Below are 24,333 nucleotides of genomic sequence, written 5' to 3' on the forward strand. Positions count from 1 at the left end.
TTTGAGGGAAACCCAATGATAACATATGTATGGTACTGTGTGAACCACTAACTTGAGATAATTCCAGATTTCAGTGGCATATCTTTGTGAAGAATTTTTAGTGGTTGCTGCGGAAAACACAAACACACACACACACACACACCCCCAAGAACTGTACAAAAGTCAATATGGAACCACAAAAGAGGGTGGTGGTGGCCATTCTGATTCCACGGTGTGAAGAGTGTGCAATGCTGCCTAAAAGGCACGCGCATCCCGTCAGTAATCACCGTTATTTTAAGAATTAAAAATTTATTTTTACTTTTAATTCATGTGTATTATTTTTTTAATGGTGACCACGCTGTTAGGACAAAGTTGCTTTCACCAAACTAGTTAAGTGTTTGCACCAAAACCAGAAAGTTCAGGAGCCTCCGAAATAAACTAATTTTTTAAAAAATACAATGTAACTATGTACCAGACATTTCTAAAACAAAGAGCAATTTTTCTATGGTGCTATTAGCAGTGATTCCAAGTGCATAAGCTGCTTTCAAGTTGCCTACTATCCATCCAGTTCATATGAGGAAAAAAAGTCTTAACAAAAGCAATAATAATACAGTTAACCCTTGAACAATGACGGGGTTAGCTTAAGGGACTTGTGGGACAACAAGCTGTCCAATATCACATTATAGGGGTGTCAGAAAGAGAAAACAGAGACCAAGGCAGAAAGCTTATTTGAAAAAATATTGGCTGAAAAATTCCCACCCTGGTACAAGAAACAGACATCTAGATCCAGGAAACCCAGTGAGTTCCAAATAAGATGAATACAAAAGGCTCACACCAAGAGCACATTATAATTAATAAATTGAAAAAAGTTAAAGACAAAGAAAGAATCTTAAAAGCAACAAGAAAAAAATAAGGGAACCTGCCCAATAAGACTACCAGCAGATTTTTTTAATCCTTAACTGAGGATATGTTTTTATTGATTTTCAGAGACAGAGGAAGGAGAAGAGAGAGACATCGACAGGTTGTCCTTGCACACACCCTGATTAGGGATCAAATGCACAACTAGGCATGTGCCCTGACCAGGAATCAAACTCATAACCTTTTGGTGTCCGGACGACATTCCAACCAACTGAGCCACCTGGCCAGGGCCTGTCAGCAGATTCAGATTTTTAAGCAGAAACATTACAGGCCAGAAGGTGGCGTGATATATTCTAGGTGCTAAAGGGGGAGGGAAAAGAATACTGTAACAGGAAAAGCTGCCCTACAGAATTGGAAGGCTTTTCCAGACAAGCAAAAGCTGAAGGAATTCATCACCACTAGATAGGCCATACAGAACTGTTAGGGAGCTATTCAAGCTGAAACAAACAGATGCTAATTATTAATAGGAAAACATGAACATATAAATCTTAGTAGAAAAGGTAAAGATACATATAGATAATTTCAGATTACTCTAATACTGTAATGGTGGTGGGTAAATCAATAGATTTATACTTATAAATTTATAAATCTAGTATGAAGCTTAAAGGATAAAAGTAGTAAAAACTAAAACGACAATGATTTGTTAATGGATACCCAAAGTACATAGACATAAATTGAGACATCAAAAACAAAAAATGCAGGGGGAAGAGTAAAAACATAAAGCTTCAGTATGTGTTCAAACTTAGAATAGTTCATAAGCTTAGAATAGTTATAAATATAAGATATTTTATATAAGCCTGATATTAACCACAAAGAAAAAAAACTATATAGACACAGGAAAGAGAAAGAGAAAGGATTCTAAGCATGCTACTACAGAAAATGGTCAAATCACAGAGGAAAAGAAAAAGAACAGAGAAGAAAAGAAATTATAAAACAACCCGAAAGTAATTAACAAAATGGCAATAGTAAGTTCATACCCATCAATAATTACCTTAAATGAAAACAGACTAAATTCTGAAATCAGACACAGAGTGGCTGAACGGATAAAGAAAACAAGGCCTAACCATATGCCGCCTACAAGAGACCCATTTCAACTTTGAGGATACATACAGACTGAAAATGAAGGAATAAAAAATATATTGCATACAAATGGAAATCAAAAGAAAGCAGGGGAAGTGGAGGGGGTGCAGGAGGCAGTTGATCAATGACTCTCTTATCACTGATGTTTCTATCTCTCTCCCTCTCCCTTCCTCTCTCTGAAATCAATAAAGATATACTAAAAAAAAAAAAGAGAGACATAGAGTATAATAACAGACAAATAGGGTCATTATATAATGATAAAGTGGTCAACCCAATAAAAGACTATGGTTGTAAATAGGCTATGTTTATAAATATTTATGCACTTAACATGAAGCACCTAAATATAAAAGTAAATATTAACAGATCTAAAGAGAGAAATAGACAGCAATACAAATTCAAAAACAGACAGATCATCCAGGTAAAAAAATCAATAAGGAAACTTTGGACTTAAATGACATGTTAGATTACATAAACTTAGACATTTATAAAACATTTCATCTAATAGCAGAATACACATTCTCCTCAAGAGAAAATGGAACATTCTCCAGGATAGATTATATATTAGGCTGCAAAGAAGTCTTAATAAATTTAAAAAGACTAAAATCCTATCAAGCATCTTTTCTGACCACAATAGTATGGAATGAAATCAATTACAAGAAGAAAACTGGAAAATTCACAAATACGTGGCGCATAAACAACATACTACTGAAAAGCCAATGGGTCAAAAACAAAAATAAATTTTAAAAAAGCATAAGCCAGGCAGAGAAAGATAAACATGACATGATCTTGCTTATACGTGGAATCTAAAGAATTTAATAAACTGATGAAAAAAATAGATTCAATGACATGGAAGCATAGATGAGACTGACGAATGTCAGAGGGATGGAGGAGGGCAGGTGGGTGGAGGGGGAGCGAGTACCCAAAGAATTTATACGCATATATGCATAACCCAAGGACACGGACAATGGTGGGGAGAGGAGGTGGGGAGAGGGACCGGGGAGGGGGATGAGACGGGGTGGAACGGGTCACTGGGGAGAAAAAGGGACATCTGTAATATTTTAAACAAAAATAAAATTTAAAAAAACAAAACAAAAAACACACCAAACCATCCTGATACAAATGAAAATGGATATAAAACATACCAAAACTTACAGGGTGAAAGAAAAGAAGTTATTTTAAAGAGTCCATAGTGAAAAATGCCTATATTATAGAAAAGAACTTAAAGAAAAACATAACTATACCTCAAGAACTAAAAAAAGAAAAGAAACTAAGACCAAAGTTAGTAGAAAGGAAAGAACAAAGCAGAAATAAATGAAATAGACTAAAAAGTCAAAGGAAAGATCAATGGGACTGAGCTACTTTTAAAAAAAATAAATCTTTATTGTTGCAAGTATTATAGATGTCCCCTTTTTTCTTAAAAACTCCTTTTTAAAATAATTTTTTAAAATATTTTTATTGATTTCAGAGAGAGGAAGGGAGAGAGATACAGAAATAGAAACATCAACAATGAGAGAGAGTCATTGATCGGCTGCCTCCTGCACGGCCCCCACTGGAGATTGAACCTGAAACCCAGGCATGTGCCTTGACCGGGAGTCGAACTGTGACCTCCTAGTTGATGGGTCGACACTCAATTAGTGAGCCACGCCAGCTGGGCAAGAGCTACTTTTTGAATGATAAACAAAATAGACAAACCTTGAGTTAGACTTACTAAGGAAGAGAGAACACAAATTAGAAATGAAAGAAGAGACATTACAACTGATACCACAGAAATACAAAGGACCATAAGAGACTACTGTGAACAATTATACATCAAAATTGGACAACCTACAAGAAATGGATAAATTCTTAGAAACATATAGCACGCCAAGGCTGAATTATGAGGAAATACAAAATGTGAACAAATAATGAAGGCGATTTAATCAGTAATCAAAAACCTCCCAACAAATAAAAATACAGGACCAGATGGCTTCACTGATGAATTCACTGATGAAGTCTAACATTTTAAAAAGAGATAATACCAATCCTTCTCAAACTCTTCCAAAAAATAAAAGAGAGCACTCTCAAACTCATTTTATAAGGCCAATATTACCCTGATACCAAATACAGACAAGGACCCAAGAAAAGAAAATTACAAGCCATCAATCTTGAATGTAAATGCAAAAATTCCCAACAAAACAGAAGAAAACCAACAATACAGTAAAAGGATCATACACCATGATCAAGTGACATTTATTCCAGCATGCAAGGATGGTTCCAACATTCATAAATCACAAAATATGGTATATCAGATTAACAAAATGAAGGGTAAAAATTATGTAATCATCTCAATAAATGTAGAAAAAACACCTGACAAAATTCAACACCCATTCATGACAAAAACTCCCAACAACCTGAGTACAGAGTGGACACAGTGAAGGAAACTGTAGCTCCCTTATTTTCTCATGTGACCTACTTTTCACCATTTTCACCCCTTTCCTCTGGGCTCTAAACAAGTTTTCTACAACACACCTCAAGTCTGAGCCACAGCTTGATTCCAATGATGATTTAATAAATCCTGAGCATACCAGGATGATTATAAAGAGGTCATCTATCTATCGGTATCAGTTATAACTTGAGCTACTAAATCCACTATCTCCCATCTGTTTCTATGAACTCCTTTACTGCCGAGTCAGACAAACTTTGAAGGTAATATATAAATCACAGTATCTTATATTCTACAAACAGTAAGCAAATAATATTTTTTTTATATTGGCGCCTACTTTTTAATTTTTTTACATATCTTTATGGATTTCAGAGAGGAAAGGAGAGGGAGAAAGAGAGAAACATCAATGACGAGAGAGTCACTGACCGGCTGCCTCCTGCACGCAACCCGGGCATGTGCCCTGACCGGGAATCGAACCCCGATCGCCTGGATCCTAGGTTGATGCTCAAACGCTGAGCCACACCTGGTCAGGCAGCAAATAATATTTAAATAGAGCAAGTAAAGCTTTTAAAAAATCATTAGACATTAAGAAAGTAACCTTGGGGAAAAGGAAGTATTACAAGGACTTCAAAATATATAAAAATAAATGATTCATCAGAGGATTTTAGTACCTATTAGTTAATCAACATGTAGCCAGAAAGTACCGATATTGTGCTCAAAATGTATAGCGCTTATAATTTGGGGGGGGGGGGCGCGGGTGAAAGAACTGTGCAAGATAATACCGGAAGCATTCCCCTCTTGCTCATTATCTTTCACCAATTTTATGTAATAAGGCACAGAAGTCCAAAAATAACTGGAGCTAAGGGCTGACAGACCCTACCCTCGCTGACACCCTGCTGAGGGTCTTTACTTTAGCCTTTTCGCTTCTTCACTTTGGTTTTCCTATCAATGGGGTGTGGAATAGCTTCAAAGTTCATGTCAGCATTTGGTAAAGGAAAGTAAGTGTTTGACATTCAAAACTATCGTTTCCCAAAAGGTAAGAGTCATTTGTGCAATTCATATATCCTTTAGTTTTTATTTTCCTGATTTGTGTTAACTTTTTGGCTTTTTTACACATAACAGTAGCTTAGGGTATTCCAGGCCTACAAGTAATACATTTGAAGCAGCTTTATAACATTTTTACCATAGTAGTTACTAGATATTCAAACCAATCAACTGAGATTTATCCTTCTGCATAAACCAGCATAAAACTTCACAGTGGACATATGCCATTTCTTTCTGCATACTGTACTTTGTTCTGAAAACAGCAGCCTCCTTCCTTTCCTTGGAGGAAACCCCCTCTTCCCAACCCCAACTGTATGATTCGGATAGGCTGCCAACCACAGCTGTCCACAACCCTGATCACAGGGTGTGCGTGCTGACACAAACTGGGCCAGAATCCTCCTCCAGGAAGGACTAACAAGGAGAAGCCCTTTCTTCCTCCTGAGTATTAAACCTGGAGCTGAGGGCAACCCTGTTTCCTAAGAAAAAAACACCCACCTGTAGTCAGAAAATAAGAAGTCAATGTTCAAAGAAACAATCAAGAAAAAGACAGAGATGGGTCTTAACAGTGAACAGTGTTCCAGGTTCTGGACATGGGTGTTTAAAAATCCAGATTCAGGTTTCCCAGGGTGGTAATATGAGGCGATAAAAGCACCTGTAGAAGCCCGGTTTCTAAGAACGTAACCAAAATCTCGGATTCATATGTTAGGGAACACACAAAAGAAACAAGGAGTTAGATACTGAAGAGTTTGGGGGGGGGGAAATCTGCCCTTCAGTAACTTTGGATCCCAAATTCCCATATTTAGATCAAAACTTCAGAAAATACTAAACCTTTTCAGAATACCCATTCGTACTATATCTTCCACTCCGGGAACAAAAATGATCATTCTCCTCTGGCTTCCAGAGCTCTGTGCACTCACTGGAATGCCAGCAGTGGCCTTCAGGTTAAAGGGCTTCTATAAGGAGCCATTTCTGTAAAAGATGAGAGCCGTACCTTAAGAACACCACAGAGAAATCAAAACACCCGATTAGAGTTACAAGCAGGGAATTATTTAAGTCAAAGTACAGAAAGACAAGGTATTTCTTGCTGGAAATATTTTAAAATAGGTGGGTTGCTGATAATACATTTAAAACTCAATTCTAAGTGCAGTGCTTTCTGTATTTTACCCTTTAGAGTTTAGTAGGCAACTAGCCTCTTCCCAGGTAGTATAAATTTTGCAACTGGTGACAGATGAGAAGTCTGCAGGAGGCCCCAAAATTTGTTTTTAAGAGAAATAGCTAAGCAAGTTTATAGTGACCTTTTCAAGCGCAAAATTGCTAAAAGCAAAACTGAAGGAAGTAGTTGTTCTCATCTCAATGAGAAACCTAAAGTGAACATAGGGAGTTTTCTCCTTCTATTTAGAAGTTAGTATCTGGTCTAAGTCATATGTTACAAGTATGAAAACTGAAATACAAATAAGTTTTAAAAAGCCTAATCTGAAATAGCTTTTCTAAGAACTAACGATACAGATTTTAATGCTTTTGAGCGCGAAAGCCTGTAAGATGAGAGAGATGTCTGCCCCCACAGGTCCACCTGGGACTGTTTCTGTGCACGTAGGTGTACGCACGCTACAGCTAACTTCTTGATTCCAATGGAATCAATTCCAGTCAATTACGTGACTGGTGAAATACTTTGCATACTGCACAAGGCTCTGCCTCTAGCACTGTAATATAATAAATTTGCGTTGTTTTAAAGTCACTAAGCTTGTGATAATCTGTTTCGGCAGCAATAGGAAACCAATGCACCTAAAAAGATCACATTACTTGCCAAAGTCCCACAGTGACTAAAGCAGATCTAGTCTTCCTTGTCCACTGATTCTTTCCTTCACACCACTGCACTGACAGCTGCTCTAAAATAAGCATCTTTGTGTATCAAAAAAAAGTAATATAATTCCCCCTGAACACTTACTATGTAAAATAGGGAAATAATCAAATTGTTCCTAATTGAGCCAAGCAGTGTTTTATAATTTCCTTTCTTGTACTATGGTTTGTGTTGAATTGCTTCTTTTTGTTTGCTTAATATGAAACATTAATTGTCCCAACACTGTCCACAAATACCTTGCAGTACAATTGGTTAAATAGCTAAATGACCAGTCCACATAGTCCAAATTTTCAATAATGTTATGGTTGAATCTTTTTTTCATTCAACAGAGGCCTTTAACCAAAAACTCTTAGGTTCTGTTTTTTTAGGTCAGGAAAACGTTCCTGCATTGTTACTTTGATAATTTATTCTCCTCCAACGTCTCAGTTCTCCCCTTTGTGGAATTCTAACTAGGCATATTTTGAACTCCTGGGTTGATCACTTAATTTTCTTAACTTTTTTCCTTGCACTTTCCATACCTCTATGTCTTTGTTTTACTTACTGGAAGATTTATCTTCCAGCCCTTTTACTGGACTTCATGTCAGCTATCATGTCATCTCCAAACTCTGTCTTCTGGATTTGTTCTTCCTCTCCTTTCCTTTACATGCACATTGTTCTTGTTTAAGGAGTCCAGTATCTTAATCATCTCAGGAACATTCATGCTGTCTTGTGTTAGTTCTTTTCCATTCCCTGTTATCATGTATTTCCTCCAAGTTCTTTCATTCAGTTCATTAATTTTAGCTTTCTTCGGATCTGGTTGTAACAGTGAAATGCTCAGTCTCTGACACCATCTGTTCAAGCCTGTGTAGTTCCACGGCCTTCAGGCTAATAGCTCCTGCTCTGTCTTGCATATAGACATGTTAATCATTAGAGGAATTCTGCTTGTGGCTAGAAAAACAGCCCCTCTCATTTCCCTTCCTTTGACATAAAAGCAGCCTGAATTCTGTACTGTCTTAAGATGAATTTGAGGTACCACTAGGGCTTCCATCTTCTCAGTTGGGGTCTTATCAGTCAATAAATCTTTCCAAACCTTTCCTTACTTCCAACTCTGATGTTTTGAGTTTTGGTCTTTTGAAGCATTAGGCGCACCGACTTTGCACTGGTAACATGGTGATCATGGACTGTCCAAAAGAGGCTTACATGTGTGCATCAGGCATGCTGAATGGTGGGTTCAATGGAAAGTGGTAAGATGGTAAGCTTTTTCCTTGGGGAGCCCACAACTGCAGGTATTACCAGGTTTTACATAGAACCAGTCCTCTCCCTAAAGGACCTGCTGAAGGCCAACCTAAGGGATTCAAGCCTTCTTGCATGCATTCTAAGAGCAAGGTGATTAAAAGATGTTGGCTTGCTTCTTGTCAGTATCCCCTCTTCAGGCAATTAGGTTGTGGATGCATTTAGTAAATTTTCTATCATCCATCTAGGGTTATCTCCTCTCTCCATTCTCTTTTTCTTTGTGGGTTTTATCTTTGTATAATTTTTTTGTTCTGTTGCTTTTTTTTAAAGCAAATATTTTTTTTCTTTTTTAATGTATTTTTAAATCAATTTGAAAGAGAAGAAGGGAGAGGAAGAGAGAGAGAAAAACATCAATCAATCTGTTGCCTTCCGTATGCACCCTGACCAGGGATGGAACCCACAACCTGGGTATGTACCCTGACTGGGAATCTAACCAGAGGCTTTTCGGTATATGGGACATCGCTCAACCCACTGAACCACAGCATCCAGGGCTACATTTTTTTGTTTTTTAAACTCTTTTAATGTCATGTAAAGTGGGGTTTCAGGAGGGAGGCGTTGTGTGTGTGCTTAGTCCAACATCCTCTCATATTAGACAACTGGATCTCTCTTCCTGGTAACCAAAAACAAAACAGAACCACCTCTGTTCATTTCGAATAGAATGTACTTGAAAATAACTAATGGAAATAGAAACAAAATAAAGCCAAAGACCACATTATTTAAAAAGAGAGGAAATATATATTTCAACTCAACATCCATAATAAGAGTACTTACTACATGCCAGGTACTTAACGATTCACTTTACATAAATTACTTATTTAATATACTTAATCTATTACCTACTTTAATATATTGAATCCTATCAAACAGGATTATTATTTCTCTTTTTCTTATCATTATTTCTCTTTTTCTTATCATTATTTCTATTTGCAAAGGTTTAATTAATCTACTCAAGATGAAACAGTAAATAAGTATTGGCACTAAAATTCAAACCCATATCTGAGTAACTCTAAAGCCCATAGAAAACCAGATCGCATATAAAGAGGAGAAAAAAGAGGGAAAAACTTGTTTGGCTTTTCATAACTACCCTTAACTTTGGAGCTTCTAAAAATGAGATCAATTTCCCATAGCTAAACACTACTGAAAGCACATTTGTCTTATGTTTCTTACTAATTTTATCTGTTCTTAAGATAGGCAAGAAAATGAAATCCAGTAAGCCAGTCTCACAGACAGCTAACACTGATTCTACTATCTTACTGAGTTGTTAATATACGCAGAAGTGTGTAACAAAGATACGCAGAGGTATTTGTGTATGTTAAGATTGCAAGTAGAAACAGCAAGAACAAATAAAACCAAAATCTAAACCATATGAAACAGAGAGATTGGGGGGGGGGGGGGGGGGATATCAAAATGACAGGTATGCCTATCATTAAGTTAATACATATGAAAGTATTTGGACTAAGAAGGTCTATAAAAATGATGGATAATAATTAACATTTGGTGGCAAGGAGAGTCTTTTAAAATGTTAAAACTGCCCTAGCCAGTTTGGCTCAGTGGTTAGAGCATCGGCCCTCAGACTGATAGATCTTGGGTTCGATTCCAGTCAAGGGCACTCACATGCTCGCTGGCACTCTCTCTCTCTCTACCCCCCTCCTTCCCCACTCTCTCTGAAAGCAATGGAAAAAATATCCTCGGGTGAAGATTAAAAAATAGTAATAATAAATAAATAAAATGTTAAAACTGCTGGTTTCACCATAACTCATCAAAACTAGTATTGTATATTGGCATAGTCTTATAATTCAATTTTATATCCAATAGGTATATTCATTTCCATTTGGGTAAAATTTACCATAACACAAAGTAGGAAAAAAACTAGTCTTAAAATGCAAAGGCTCTGACAGTTAAGATTCATCAGTCTTAAGTTACTAGCTAACATCCTAAATAATTTCCAAATCTGCATGTGTGTGTATATACATGTATTTGACTACATAGATGTTTACTAAGATGCCTTTAAGAGCTAAAATTTTACAACTGTATGAAAATTTTCAGTTCACAATGAAAATAGAAAACTGATCACAAATAAAAACAAATGTCCCAACTGCTAAAATGGAAAAATATAAGATAACCATAAGAAATAGCTTTTCAAGGAAATGAAAGTTCAATCTACAAAAGTAAATGGAACATAAGCAACAAAAATATCTTAAAAAAAAAAGAACAATTTTTATTATGTACAAAGGTGATATGAAACCAGGCAAACCTTTAGAGTACATGGTACTTAAGGAGACATAGCTAAGATCTCAGAATCTCTCTTGCATGTCAAAGGGCTACTAATAAAACTGATCTGTAATACTGAGACAGGCCAGTAAGCCAGGACAAGTGGAATAGGGAAACTGAGATAGCTGAACAAACTGGCAGAGCAATGTATAGCAGATACAGAAGGTCACGTCCCCAGAGATAACATCTATGCCTCAGTTGTATTTCAGCTCCAGATCCAGAAAAGCAGCAAAACCAGGTGTGCGACACCAGTACCAGCTGCAATGACTGACAACCCCCTGCCCTGACCAATTGGTGGAGACGATAGCTCTGGAGAAGCACACCTAGAAAACTAATTAATATTCTGCTGAAACCCTCCCCTGAGGTCCCCTCTAAGATTCCTGCCTTCTAGAAAGATAAAAGCCTCAAGACAGAGGACCCAGGGTGTGCTCTCCCTCTGGAGCGCAGCCCCAGCCATTCCCCTTTCCCTCTTCTTCCCCCACAGGCATGCATTTCCTAAACTCGAAGGGACCCCACAAAGACTGCAACCAAGGGAACAATGGGCAGCAGCAGCTCGTCCCAGGCTAACCCCTGAACCTGATCCTAAAGCCCCTTTGTTCTCTGACTTCCCAGAGAGCTAGGGCAGCCCAGCCTAGGCTCTCCTGCTGCTTCTTCTATGCTAAGTAAGCCCTTTCTTGTTTTACTGTCCTGAGCTTTAATAAATGTTCCCTCATAGTCACCTGGACTCATGCTGTGAAATTTTTCCTGCACAAAGTCAAGAGCCCACATATTACTGGCTGCCCTAGGCAGACCGGCTCAGGGCCAGGTCCCCTTTCTAGTAACAATATTATCTACCAATTCTACAAGTTTAAGGTAGATGAAAATGAAAATGAAAATGAAAACATAATGGTTTTTACCATATGTTTACATCACAGATGAACAGATTCTTAAGATGTGTTTCTGAAAATGTCCAATGTACCACAGACATCATAAAAATCAGTCCCAGATAATTATTAAAATACCATTATACCATTAGGTCCCAGAAATTATTTAAATTCTAATTTCTCTTTATTCAAAGATTACATAAAATTTGCATAAACATTTTATTTTCCTACAACAATGAACAGTTTATTACCTAAACTTTACCTGCCTAGTAGTGATTTTTTCTTTCTTTTCTTCCAATTTTAAAAATAATAGTTTGAGTTCCTTAACTACTATTTCTTTCCTGTTTGTATATACTACACCATGCAAGATCAGAACCCAATCCACACTAACTCTAGACAAATAAAGGCTTACTCCCCTTTATTCTTGCTGTCTCTAGATTTATAAAGCCTAACAGTCAGTAAAACAAAACAAAACTTAATACTATTGGCATATTAAAGAAGCACCTTTATTTTAGCCATTTTAAGAATTCACCACCTTATTAAAAGATGCAGACTTTCATAACATTTACTCGAATGACAGAACTTGTCATTGAAGACTGTTTTCTAAATAAACATAACAATCTCCCAGATGGGGTCAGATGACTTAAAAACAATAGACCTTTTAAGAAATGTTTCAGTATTCATATAAGCAGCCAGTTAATAAGAGCTCACATGACCTTCCAGATGAGGAAGATTCTTTCTGAACATCAGGAGAGACAGTATTTTTTAATGACTGTATAGAAAAAATTTTAATTGGGGCTTATTTGCCACATGTATAATTTTTTTAGTTACTTGACCACAATGGGTGGTCTTCCTATTTATTTTAAAAAAAAAAATCTTTTCCTCCTGGGTTTCTTTTCTTTTCCTTTTAGTGGTAATTATCTGTATCATAATAACAATACTGTTTTTGAACTCCAGCTCCATGCTCTAACTTGTTCTGTATTCAATGGTCTGTAGTGTGGGATGTGCTCACCCAAGGGGTGCTCAAAATTATCTGCTGGGATGTGAGAGGAAAATACTAGAATTTCTGTTTTTATTTCTCATCTTTTTTAAAATTAAGCTCTACTATATTTAGTATATAGGCTGACATGAATGCCTGGTGGCTAATGACTGCATTTATTTCTACAATAGTTACTAGAAACAGTAAATAGTAGATAAATGCTTAAGCATACTTAAAACTATAAAAATGAAAGCTGCTACAGTATAATGTGCTAACTTAATCTCCTTCAATTTATCTAAATGTTTTTTGTACTCTGAAAGAAATGACCTCATACTAGTATATAAATGGAAATGCTGGTGAACAAAAGTGTAGCAGAGTTGAGCTGGAGAATTTTATTTCAAGAAATCTCTGATTTCTTGAGACTTACAACCTAATAGTCCAAAAAGTCAGGTTACTTTTCACTCTCGGGATATTAAAATACAAGGTAATGCAAGGTCAAACCTCAAAGAGATGCCATACTTTCCTCCCAGGCTGATAGAAATCTAAAAGTCTGAAAATACCATGTGTTGAGGAGGAAATGAAACAATGGTTGGGACACTCAAACTGCTGCTGGGAATGTAAATTGGTAACAGCAAATTTAAAACAATGTGCTCTCACACAGTAAAAGTGAATGTCCTTAGACTTCAAAGCCAGTAATTTCACTCCTAGGTATATACCCTAGAGAAACGCAAATGTGTGTTCTCCAGGCAACACATACACACAAGGCATAAAAGAGCATTGCTCATAATATGCAGTACCACACTGTTAACAACCCGGATTTTTTCAACTTTATTATTATTGTTGGCACTATTACAGATGTCCCCATTTTCCCTTTCTTTGCCCACCTCCATCCAGCACCTGCTCCCCCTTCCCTCTGGCCATCACCACACTATTGTCTGTGTCTATGGGTTATGCATATACACTATTTGGCTAATCTCTTCACCTTCTTTCATCCAGTCCCCCCCACACACCCCTCCCCTCTGACAGCTGTCAGTCTATTCCATGTGTCCTACGCCTCTGGTTCTATTTTGTTTGTTAATTTATTTTGTTCATTAGATTACACATGTAAGTGGGATTGTATGGTATCTGTCTTTCTCTGACTGGCTTACATTTCAAGACCCAGATTTTCAAAAATATAATGGATAAATATATCATGGTATGTTTCTTGAACATATACAGCAAAATATTCAAGAAAAACGAAAATGAAGTTCAGATACCTGGATCAACCTTATAAATTTAATAATGAGTTAAAGAAGAAAACACTAAAGATTACAGCCAGTAGAACTCCATTCATTTAAACTTAAAGCAGGTAAACAAAACAACACTGTTTATGAATACTGTAGAAGATAAAATCATGAGACACAACAAGGAAGTGATTACTACAGGAACCAGGGAAGCAGTTCCTCCAGGTGCTGGAGCAGGGGTGTAACGGGAAAGCACACTAGGAGGCTTCTGGGGTGTTGGCAATGCCCCATTTCCTAATTTGAGGAACATTTGCTTCATAATTATTTATCATACCTTATATATAAAGCAAACTTATAAATTATTAATATTTTTGGTATGATAATGGCATCGCAGTTATGTTAAATATGAATCATCTTTTAGGGATAAATATTTATTTTTATGAATAAAATGATATAATGCTTGGGATTTGGCTTCAAAATAATACAGCAAAGGGAAAAAGGGATGAAATGACATAAACAAGACCAGGTAAAATGAAACTACCGAAGCTGAGAGATGGGTACATGGGATTCATCATACTATTATCTACTTCTGAATTATTTTTGCTGATGTAACATTTCAAGTAACTGAAAATGGCAGTAACAGTAACCTGGCTTGCTAAGAAACAGTTTGCTTCATCTTAAGGTATATAATAATACACTAATCCAAAGTGAGTAAACCTCAATTTAAAAAGAGCATGAAAGCAAGCATTTCCTCTCTGACTTTAATAAACTTATAAAAGCATTCTAGTTTCTGAAAATAAATGGCTCTCTACTTCTTTCTTACCCCCTTCCTCAACTTGAACTCATATGAAATGCTATAGACACTAACTTACCAACTCTTCCTGACTGGTTAAGGGCATAAAACAACAGGATAGGAACACCAAGACCCCTCCAACTCCACCCTTATGCAACAGCCTTTCCAGTTTGTTTTTCAAGCACATATAGACAAATTCCAACTTTTTCCACAAGGTATTTAGAATACAGGGAAGACCATGCACCACACCTCAAAGCAGCTGACTACTTGTGAGGAAACTCGGTGGCCACTCTTGAGGCAGGGCAGGCAGTTCCAGTGTATAAAATAGTCTTAGGAATTACTAGTTTTTCAATACAGTTAAAACATTTGAGTCAGTCCTCTACGATACCTTTCTAAAAAGTAAGGGTATTTTTCATTTCTCAACTGATAAGGGTAATCTTCTATGTCTATTCATCTGTTATTCATCTATGTAAATTCATCTGTTACATGTTTTGAGATGACTGTGGTCATACGTGATTTTCTGTGAAATCCAACAAATCAAGACCATGCATATCTGTGTTTTCAGAAAAATGAAAAAAGATGACATTTGTACTGTATTCACACCTCACTGAGGGTATATGGAATGTGATTCCTGAACACAGAAGTTCGAAATAAAACCGCTGTCATCTGAAGTCATCCTAAAAATGTACCTATGGAGGCGCACCACACTTGAGAGAGCTCTCTTCCATTTTATATACATTCCCCAGAAAAATACAGTCTATGTTCTGCCCAATACTGGGTTGTTCCTCTTTCACACAGAATGTGGAAGAGCAGGGGTGGTAAGGAACGAGTGGGAGGGATGGCATGCGGCACTTAATTTCAGTAAATACTTTAGAAAGCTTTAGAGATGACCCAGCAGCTTTTGAATAAGGCACTCTTGATACTGCCTAATGGAGCAGCAAGTATATGTTTTTGTAGACTGTAAACATACATATAATTGCCAGTGAAGCATTAAGTGCCAGAAACAAGCTATTGTTCCACTATAGTAACCACACTGCCTTGTCAATTTTTATGTCATATTTCTCAGCAAGTCCAAAAGCCTAAGAAAGCAGGTGCCAATGGAATTCCTGCGGAATATTTCACACAAATATGTATTATTATTATTTTTTTAATATCTTTATTGATTTCAGAGAGAGGAAAGGAGAGGGGGAGAGACAGAAACATCAATGATGAGAGTCATTGATTGAGCCCACGACCCGGACATGTGCCCTAATCGGCAATTGAATCCTGATTGCCTGGATCCCAGGTCAAACCCTCAACCACTGAGCCACGCCCAGCCGAGCACAAATATGTATTATTAAACAATAACACAATATTGACATGTTATATGTGTACAAAAAATTCATGTTGCATATCCTTTGTGCAGCAGAAAATATATTTCCAATGTCTCATATTTATAATTCCAAGGTTGTATGCTCCTGACATTTAAATTTCTAATCTATGTCTATTTTAGCTATTTATGAGTATACCTATATCACATATTGGAACAGAATTCACTTTGTTATGTACATCATGAATACCAGCAATAAAGTAATCAATCTTAAAAAAATATGGCAATATGATTTCTGGGTTTCGGTCTGGCATATAAGAGCTTGGAAAGTGTCACTTCCAGCCACACAACAGAAAAAGTTGAACAAAGTAAAAACCAACAACTCTTCTTAGAGCTATTCGAGAACTGAGATCACAGAGAGAAGCACTGCCCCCAAAACTGTAGAGATAGGCAGATACAGAAAATCACAAATTACCATGAGGTATCTAGGACCAAAGTAGGAAAACCTAACCTGTAACCGATTAACTGCTGGAGGATTAGTATAGACAAGTTTGAGAGTTAAAAACTCCACGGGGGGGCCAGTCTTTGGGGGACCCCACACTTCTGTGATTTTTGCCTCCAGGAACCCTACCACATTCTCAAAGTACAGACCAGAGAAAAATCTCGTGTGTCTTTGAGCAAAGAGCGGGGAATGGTAGCCATTTTAAATACGCCAGAGCATTCTGTTCTTAACAAAGCCCATCCTGAAGAGAAAGTATTTTACCAGAGCCTAATCGGCTGGGGTTTCGCCAGAAACTAACCAGCTTTAGGGAATTATCCTACTCTAGCCCACACTAGCCTTCCACATAGGGAAAGAGAAATACCCAACCTCAGCCCCCTCTAGCCTTTTTGCTTGAACTAAGGAGTAAAAATCAAAACAAAACTGAGAAGTACTTGTGCTCATCACAGCCCAGGGGCACAGGCTCCCTAAGACAGCAGTATATAAAGCTTCCCCTTCCCCCCCTCACCACCACATCAATATAGAACAGGGCTCCTATAGAACAGGGGAGTATTTAAGAAGGCTCCAGGGAAACCCAAAAACAAAAACAAGGACACTGAAGGAAACTTCATCCTCTGACACCTACAGCTACAGCAACCCGTATGGCCTAACCACTAACCAGATAAATACAAAACCTCATAATAAAGGCCTATTTACCTCAGTTCCTTTTACCCAGTATTATCATGTCTAACTTCAACAAAAAAATACAAGGCATACTAAAAGCATTATGGCAACAGAACTTAAGTATTCCATAATCTTTAAAAATGTAGAAAATGTAATCCTTGGTAGTATCAGAGATAATAAATTATACACAATAACTTAAATGTATAGGTAAGCACACAATCACTAAAATACACACTCATTTTATGTTTAAGTAAATTACAATCTCTATCCCTTTAAAGTCAGGAGATGCTAGGATGCTCAACTCTCAATGACACTATTCAACATCATACTACTTGAGGTTTCAGTAAATGCTGTAAGAGACCAACAACACAAAGGTTTATGTATCAGAAAAAAGCTAAAAATATGCCACTATCTGGAAATATTTAAAAAATATAAAGTGTTCAGTAAGATGTTTGCATAAAAAATTATTGTATGAAATTAATAGTTTCCTATACATTAGTAAAATCCAATTAGGAAATTTAACAGACAAACAGAATCTCATGCAGAATAGTAATATAAAATCCATAAAATATCTAGAACAAATCTAACAAGAAATGTGCAAAACTTACATAATGAAAATGTTAAGCTTTACTAAAAGAATATGAAAAGGTCTATATAAATGAAGACATATGCCATGTTTTTCAATGAAATTACTCATTTTTAAATATGTCAATTCTCTCCCAGTTACATTCTAAATTTAATGCAATCCTAAAGTAAACACCTATAAAAATATGCATTATGAAATATCTCAAAGAAAAACATGTAGAAAATAATAATGACTCATATAACAATCCAGCTGTAGAAGGAAGACATTACCAATACAGTTGAAAAAGAAGATCTATGAAAGAGATCTCCTCTATGAAGCAGCAAAATACACTAACAGCAGCAATGAAAACAGTATGGTAAGGGCATAAGTGCAAACACATGTATCAAAAGAATAAAATATAATTTCAGAAATGGATTCTTAAATATATGAAAACGTAGTATACAAAGATGACATTTCAAATTACTAATAAAAAGATTGGCTATTTAATGAACTGTCTTTAGATAAATGATTAGCATGAAAGAATAAACCCCCACCTCATACCACACCAATGAACCAATCATCCATACTTCACAGATCAAAGCACTAAATGGAAAGACCAAAATTATAAAAGTAGTAAAGGAAGATGGTGGACAAGTAGCACCAGGAATCTGCATCACCACCCCACCAACAGCAGGGGCAGAAACAGCCTGATGTGACAATTTTAGAACTCTGGAGTCTGTTCAAGGCTTACAACTTCCAGTAGAAGGCTTGGAAGGTAAATCACAGTTATTTTCAGTCAATGTTAGCCCTTAGCACGGTAGCAGTTACCCATCAGCCAACCCTTGCTGTCCCTAGAGCAACTCACACACAGCTATGGTAGCCAGAGTGGGCAAAAAGGACCCGGTCCTCCAAATATCTCTGCTTCTGATCACAGAGAAGAGGTAGGCAGCCATTGTCGGAACACCTCCCCACACTGTTTGTTGCAGGCCACTCCTCCTCTGGCTGGAGTGACTTCCAGGGGATTTAAAAAAAGCCAGCACCCATTCTTCTCCTCCTCTCACCCTTCATTTTTCATGTTTCACCCTTTTGGGAGCTAGATATTCCAGGCTAGAACATTCAAAAACGACTGCATATATGAGGAAAATTAGAAAGTGACTGTGCATGCCCAGGGAAAGGCTTAGAAAAGATCTTAAGGTTATACCTCATTCATCCTTTTATGTTGTTACAAACAAAACAAAACAATAAAACAGAAACTCACTTATTCGGTGGGCCAGCCAGCCAGCCAGCATGTAATAGATTCTCCAAGGTATTAGATTTGATCCTTTACATACAAAGTAAATATGGTCAGGGCCCCTACAGAATTAAAAACGTGGTGGGAGAGACTGGAGAACAATTATTTAGAAGTTCCATGCCTTAACAAAAAGGTGAACTAAAGAGCTAGTGGGAACACAGATGATGTTAGCTAAATCAGGAGATAGCCAGGGAAGATTTTGTAGAGGTGACAGAAAATTGGAGGATGCAGGACAGGATTTTGGTAGAGGTAACAAATATGTGCATAGTTCAGAAGGCACAAAAAAGTAGGGCATGTACCAAAAAGAAGTTAGCCAAGGCCACTTACTTTCTAAAACGACTATGAGCCAAAACTGAATCTATTTCAACTGAAAAATAATGATAATGGTATCTTCCTCAGAGTGTTGCTGTGAGGAAATTGAGATGGTAAACTGAAAATAATGTGAGTGCAATCTGAACTGGCTGTCACATCTTGTACCCTGATTTCTAAGGCTGACTTAGCTGTTTTACCATCTCCTCTCACTTTTTCTCTGGAAGTCATCTACTTGGTAAAAGAGCACAACCTTCTAAGTCACATACAATGGTCTAGCACAGTTCTTGACATATAGTATTTACTCAAAAAACATTAATTTTTTTCTTTCTTCCCTTTTTTTTAAAAAAATATATCTTTATGGATTTCAGAGAGAGGAAAAGAGAGGGAGAGAGAGATATAAACATCAATAATGAGAGAGTCATTGATCGGCTGCCTCCTGCATACCCGCAACTAGGGATCAATGCCCTGACCAGGAATCGAACCCTGATTGCCTGGATCCTTTTTTTTTTTTTTTTTAAACCAGATGTTCAGAGATCCACTAAACTAGTCTGTTACATTCCTTGGAACTGCCCTGCAATTACTGCCAGGGTCCCGATTCTCAGTTTGAGTACCAGTGGTGTGTTTCATAAGCACCCCACCCAATCTGTGCTTATATTACTTCATACTTACAGGCTGAGGCTGTTCTGCAATACAGCAGTTGAAACACAACCAGAATTCACTCATGCTTATAGTCCAAAGTATAAATGAGCACCAAGGAAGTTTCCAAATCTCTACTCAGGAAGCTTCACAGAGCACGTTCCTTAGTATGATGGATGTCCAATGATGTCAAAATAATATATTTATTACTTCTCTGTGTTTTTGTTCCTGGAAGTCATGTATCTTATACAGTCAACTTAATTAAGAAGATGACGGAATGTTTCCTTTCTTTGCTTGTGGTTCTACAGAGACTCGTTTCTGAACCACCAGGAAGATATAAACGTTGTCTTGACTCAGGTAGTCTAGGAAAAAAAAGAAAAAGTAGAAGAAAACAGGTTACTTTACTTATCCCTAGATGCTGTTTATTTCTTAAACCTGTGATAAAATTAAGAATAAATATTTCCCCAAAAAGTAAACACTGGAAAAAAAAAAAAAAAATCAAGATTTTAATAAACTGATATTCATTCAACAAATCCTTTCAAGCCTCTTTTGAGTATCAGGCGTTAGGGATATAGCAGTGAAAGATGACAAAAATCCTTGCCTTCATAGAGCATTCTATTTTATGACTATAAAAGTATAAATTATTCTAATAACTTTTTTTAAATCACTAATTCGAACACCATGATTACCAAACAATAGTCTCTAATTCCAAAAAGAAATACCGGTCATTTTCACATGGGTTCCTTCAGTTGAGTCCTTTGTCCTCAAGAGACAACCCAGATAGTAAGTGGCATAGCAATCAAGTCTTTTTAGATATTCAAGAAGCTATAACTCATCAATAATTATGAACAAAATTATCACCTTCTCCACTGAAAGAAGAATTGTACATGAGAGATGAATAGGGGTTGGGTTAGACTTCATTTTGAACCAACACATTAGGTCCTGCCCCCACCATCACCAGAATGTCAGTCAAAAGAGTTTATATCCTGAGGTGACCAACCAAGCTGCGTCAATCAGAATGCATCCCAGGCAATCTTCTATTTGGAGTTGGACAGAGCAAACCTATCTTTTCTTCTTGACTGACAAGTTGTAGACTTAAAGGTTGACGTTAGCCAACCATGTTCCAAATTTCACACAGAAGATGGTTCTGAGATTATAATGCCGAAAAGCAGCAACAAAAGAGAGGAGGAAGTCTATTTCCAGTCATCCTTAAGAGCAGTTTGACCTGTATACCTGGTGTTTGATTTTTATAAAACAATAGTTTTCCCTCTTAAGCCTGAAGTGGGTTTATATCATCTGCAGGCTACTGCAGACATCAAGTGAAGATGTCCAGTACACAGCTGGACATACAGCTCTGAAGCCAAAAAATCCTGGAATCATCAGATTATAATTAGAGCAATGAATGCCAAATTCTAGGGAAAGCACTATCATGAGAAGCCAAGAGACTCTAAGGAGTAGCAGCATTTAAAACATGAGTAGAGAAAGAAAAGTCTACAAAGGAGGATTGGTGTCATCAGAAAGAGAAGGAAAACCAGCTAATGTAGTGTCAGTGGAGCCTATTTAAGTATTAACTGCCACAGAGACAGCAAAGACTGAGAATTATTCATTAGAATGTCCTGCAGACACTTGGTGGTCTGGCTACAGTCGTTTCATGGCCATATTAGAGTGGGTTGAGAAGTGAGTAAACGGAGAGAAAGAGTTCAACAAGTGTACAAAATGCAAGAATCCTGAATGTCAAATTTTAAAAGATAGAGTAGGAGCCCAGCTGGTGTTGCTCAGTGGTTGAGAGTCAGCCCATGAACTTGAAGGTTCGATTCCTGATTCCTGGTCAGGGCACATGCCTGGGTTTCAGGCATGATCCCCAGTAGGGGGCGTGCAGGAGGCAGCCAACTGATTATTCCCTCTCTGCACTGATGTTTCTCTCCTTCTCCCTTCCTCTCTCTGAAATCAACAAAAACATATTTTTTTTTAAAAAAGGGATAGGAGGTAGAGGAAGGGAAAAAAAGCCATCCTTCAAATGAAAAGATCAAAGATGTATTGATTATTCAAAGTTAACATTTTTGCCCCAAGTGATAAACTATCAATCACATATTTATAAATTTGTGAAAGAGCTCTACTTCATTTATAAGAATATGCCAACTATAATTCAATACAGATATATATTACAGGATGACAGAACCCTCAGCATTAAGTGAAATAAAATTCCTCCCTTTTGCATTCCCTAAAACCATTACTAAACTTGGTAAGACAGGAACGACAGTTATTTGTATAGATGAAGATCTTCAATGAAGAAAAATGCATATATGCTCAATGTCACGAACATGGGTAATAATAAAGCATGAATCTAGGACCTTGATTCTACAACATCTGGAGGACAAGTCCTCAAACTACACAAAAATGACATGTTAAGTTTTTAAGCATATGTTCACACAAAAGTGGCATGTTAAGTTTTAAGCATATATTCAAGTAGGAAAATCAGAAGGAAGAAAATTTATATTCTTGTAATAGTGAAAATTCAGAACCTAGGATACTTATTTTCAAGCAGGGATGAACACTCCTCATCTCACCCAAACTCCAAAACAAGGAAGTGGCAGTCCTGAAACTGGCTTTACTGAATTGGGTAAATACTGTGAAAGCTTATAAGCTTAAAAGAACAGTACGCTTCATGTATTTCCTCCCTAGCAAGAATGTAAAGGCAAAGGGCTAAAATCACAAACATTATTTCAGTGTTGCTACTTAACAAGTTTAATTCCACCCTGAATCAAAGACCTAGGCCATTAAGAATTCACTGAGGAAAAAAATTTCCTTTGACCAATTCTATGAGAATATACATGCCTTTGTTTGAAACTGAAAATTCTTTACACTCATCACCGTTGTAGCACAGACAGATATGGAGCTACTCCAATGTGTCCAAATCTACTGTATTTGAAATCTGATGTTTAAATGTACTGTTTGATTTAATGCATCATCATATTTTCTCACCTACATATAAAGCTAGGCAATTTCCTATCTATATCTTTGCCAGAAACCACCTTCAAATATTAATTTTACATTGGAAGGTGCATTTTCTTTTTAAAAATATACATTCCTTCTGTTTAATACTTAAAATTAATAAATGGCTTCCTAATTTATAATTCATACATACTGTATGAGCCCCCATTTTCCCAAATTCAGATTTCCTTCCCAATTAGAGTAAAGCTATTACTTATTTTGAGAATTTTAAAATATGTATTTCCCTACCTCCATGTACTATGAAAATGACACAATATTTCCTCTTTCTTAATGGTTAGCGTAAGAATGACTGTTAATTTGTGCTTCTATTTTCACAGATGAGACAGAAAGGATATACAGCTTTAGTCAAGTATTTCTACCTGGATCTGTTGAAATGTATATTCAAACCAAGGGGATGTCTGCAACTCCACTGGTTTTATTAAGTAAATACATAAATCTTAAGATGTTTCAGACATGCCTTAGAGTGTCAAACCAATACATTTTCCACCTTCTTGCTTTTCTAAACAAACTTTTTTTAGAATTTTTTCTTCAAAAGTGTATGTACTTAAAAACATTTACATATAAACACCTTTTAAGAAGTACTGAATTGAGCACAAAGAATATCAACACTGACACTAATAAACAGTTACTTTCACTTCAGCTGAAAGTTGCTCAAAGCATATTCATATTGAAAACTTGATAGTTTTTAAATCTTAAGATAACAAAAGGAGTGTTACTTTGCAACAACATCAACATCTGAACTTGGCTTTAAACACAGCTCAGCACATTCCACACATAAATAAGGACTGAGACTGGTCTACTTCACCCGAGAGTATTTCACTCATAGATTTTAGACATAAGATTTTACAAAAGCTTGAAGTGAGTTATCAAGCCACTTAATGACGGAGCTTCCTTAATTCAGAGCTTCCTTGAATTAAAAAGCTCACTCTCTTGACTTAAATACATTGGCATGAGTAAAGAGTGTAGCAGTGCTAGTATCCCATGTCAAAAATACTTGCCACCATCAGCTTTCTCTCCTCACCTTCTGCACCTAAATCAAATGCTGAAGGTATTTACACCAGTGTGAACAGCTGTGTTGCCGATCATTTAAAGAATTTATGTTCCAACATCCTACCCACAATTTAATAAATTGTGGGGGTTTTTAGCCCCGCCCAGTGTGGCTCAGTGGTTGAGTGTCGACCCATAAACCAGGAGGTCAAGGTTCAATTTCTGATCAAGGCACACATGCCCAGGTTGGGGGCTCGATTCCCAGTAGGAGGTGTGCAGGAGGCAGCCGACTGATGATTCTCTCTCATCACTGATGTTTCCAGCTCTCTCTTCCTCTCCTTCCCTTTCTCTGAAGTC

General features: G+C 36.9%; 1 protein-coding gene across 6 annotated transcripts in view; it reads right to left on the reverse strand.

The window, feature by feature from the left end:
* The window catches only part of CDC42SE2 (CDC42 small effector 2), a 93,698-nt gene that overhangs the window by 13,518 nt on the left and 55,847 nt on the right, over positions 1-24,333 (reverse strand). For all 6 annotated transcript variants that reach the window (XM_081135090.1, XM_081135089.1, XM_081135092.1 and 3 more), the window contains one exon: positions 20,011-20,339. In XM_081135090.1, the coding sequence (XP_080991216.1) occupies positions 20,011-20,064 (54 nt within the window). In that variant the 5' untranslated portion in view covers positions 20,065-20,339. The remainder of the gene's footprint in view (positions 1-20,010; positions 20,340-24,333) is intronic.

The sequence above is a fragment of the Miniopterus schreibersii genome (genome assembly GCF_964146895.1).
Source record: "Miniopterus schreibersii genome assembly, chromosome: 4".
Classification (NCBI taxonomy): domain Eukaryota; kingdom Metazoa; phylum Chordata; class Mammalia; order Chiroptera; family Miniopteridae; genus Miniopterus; species Miniopterus schreibersii.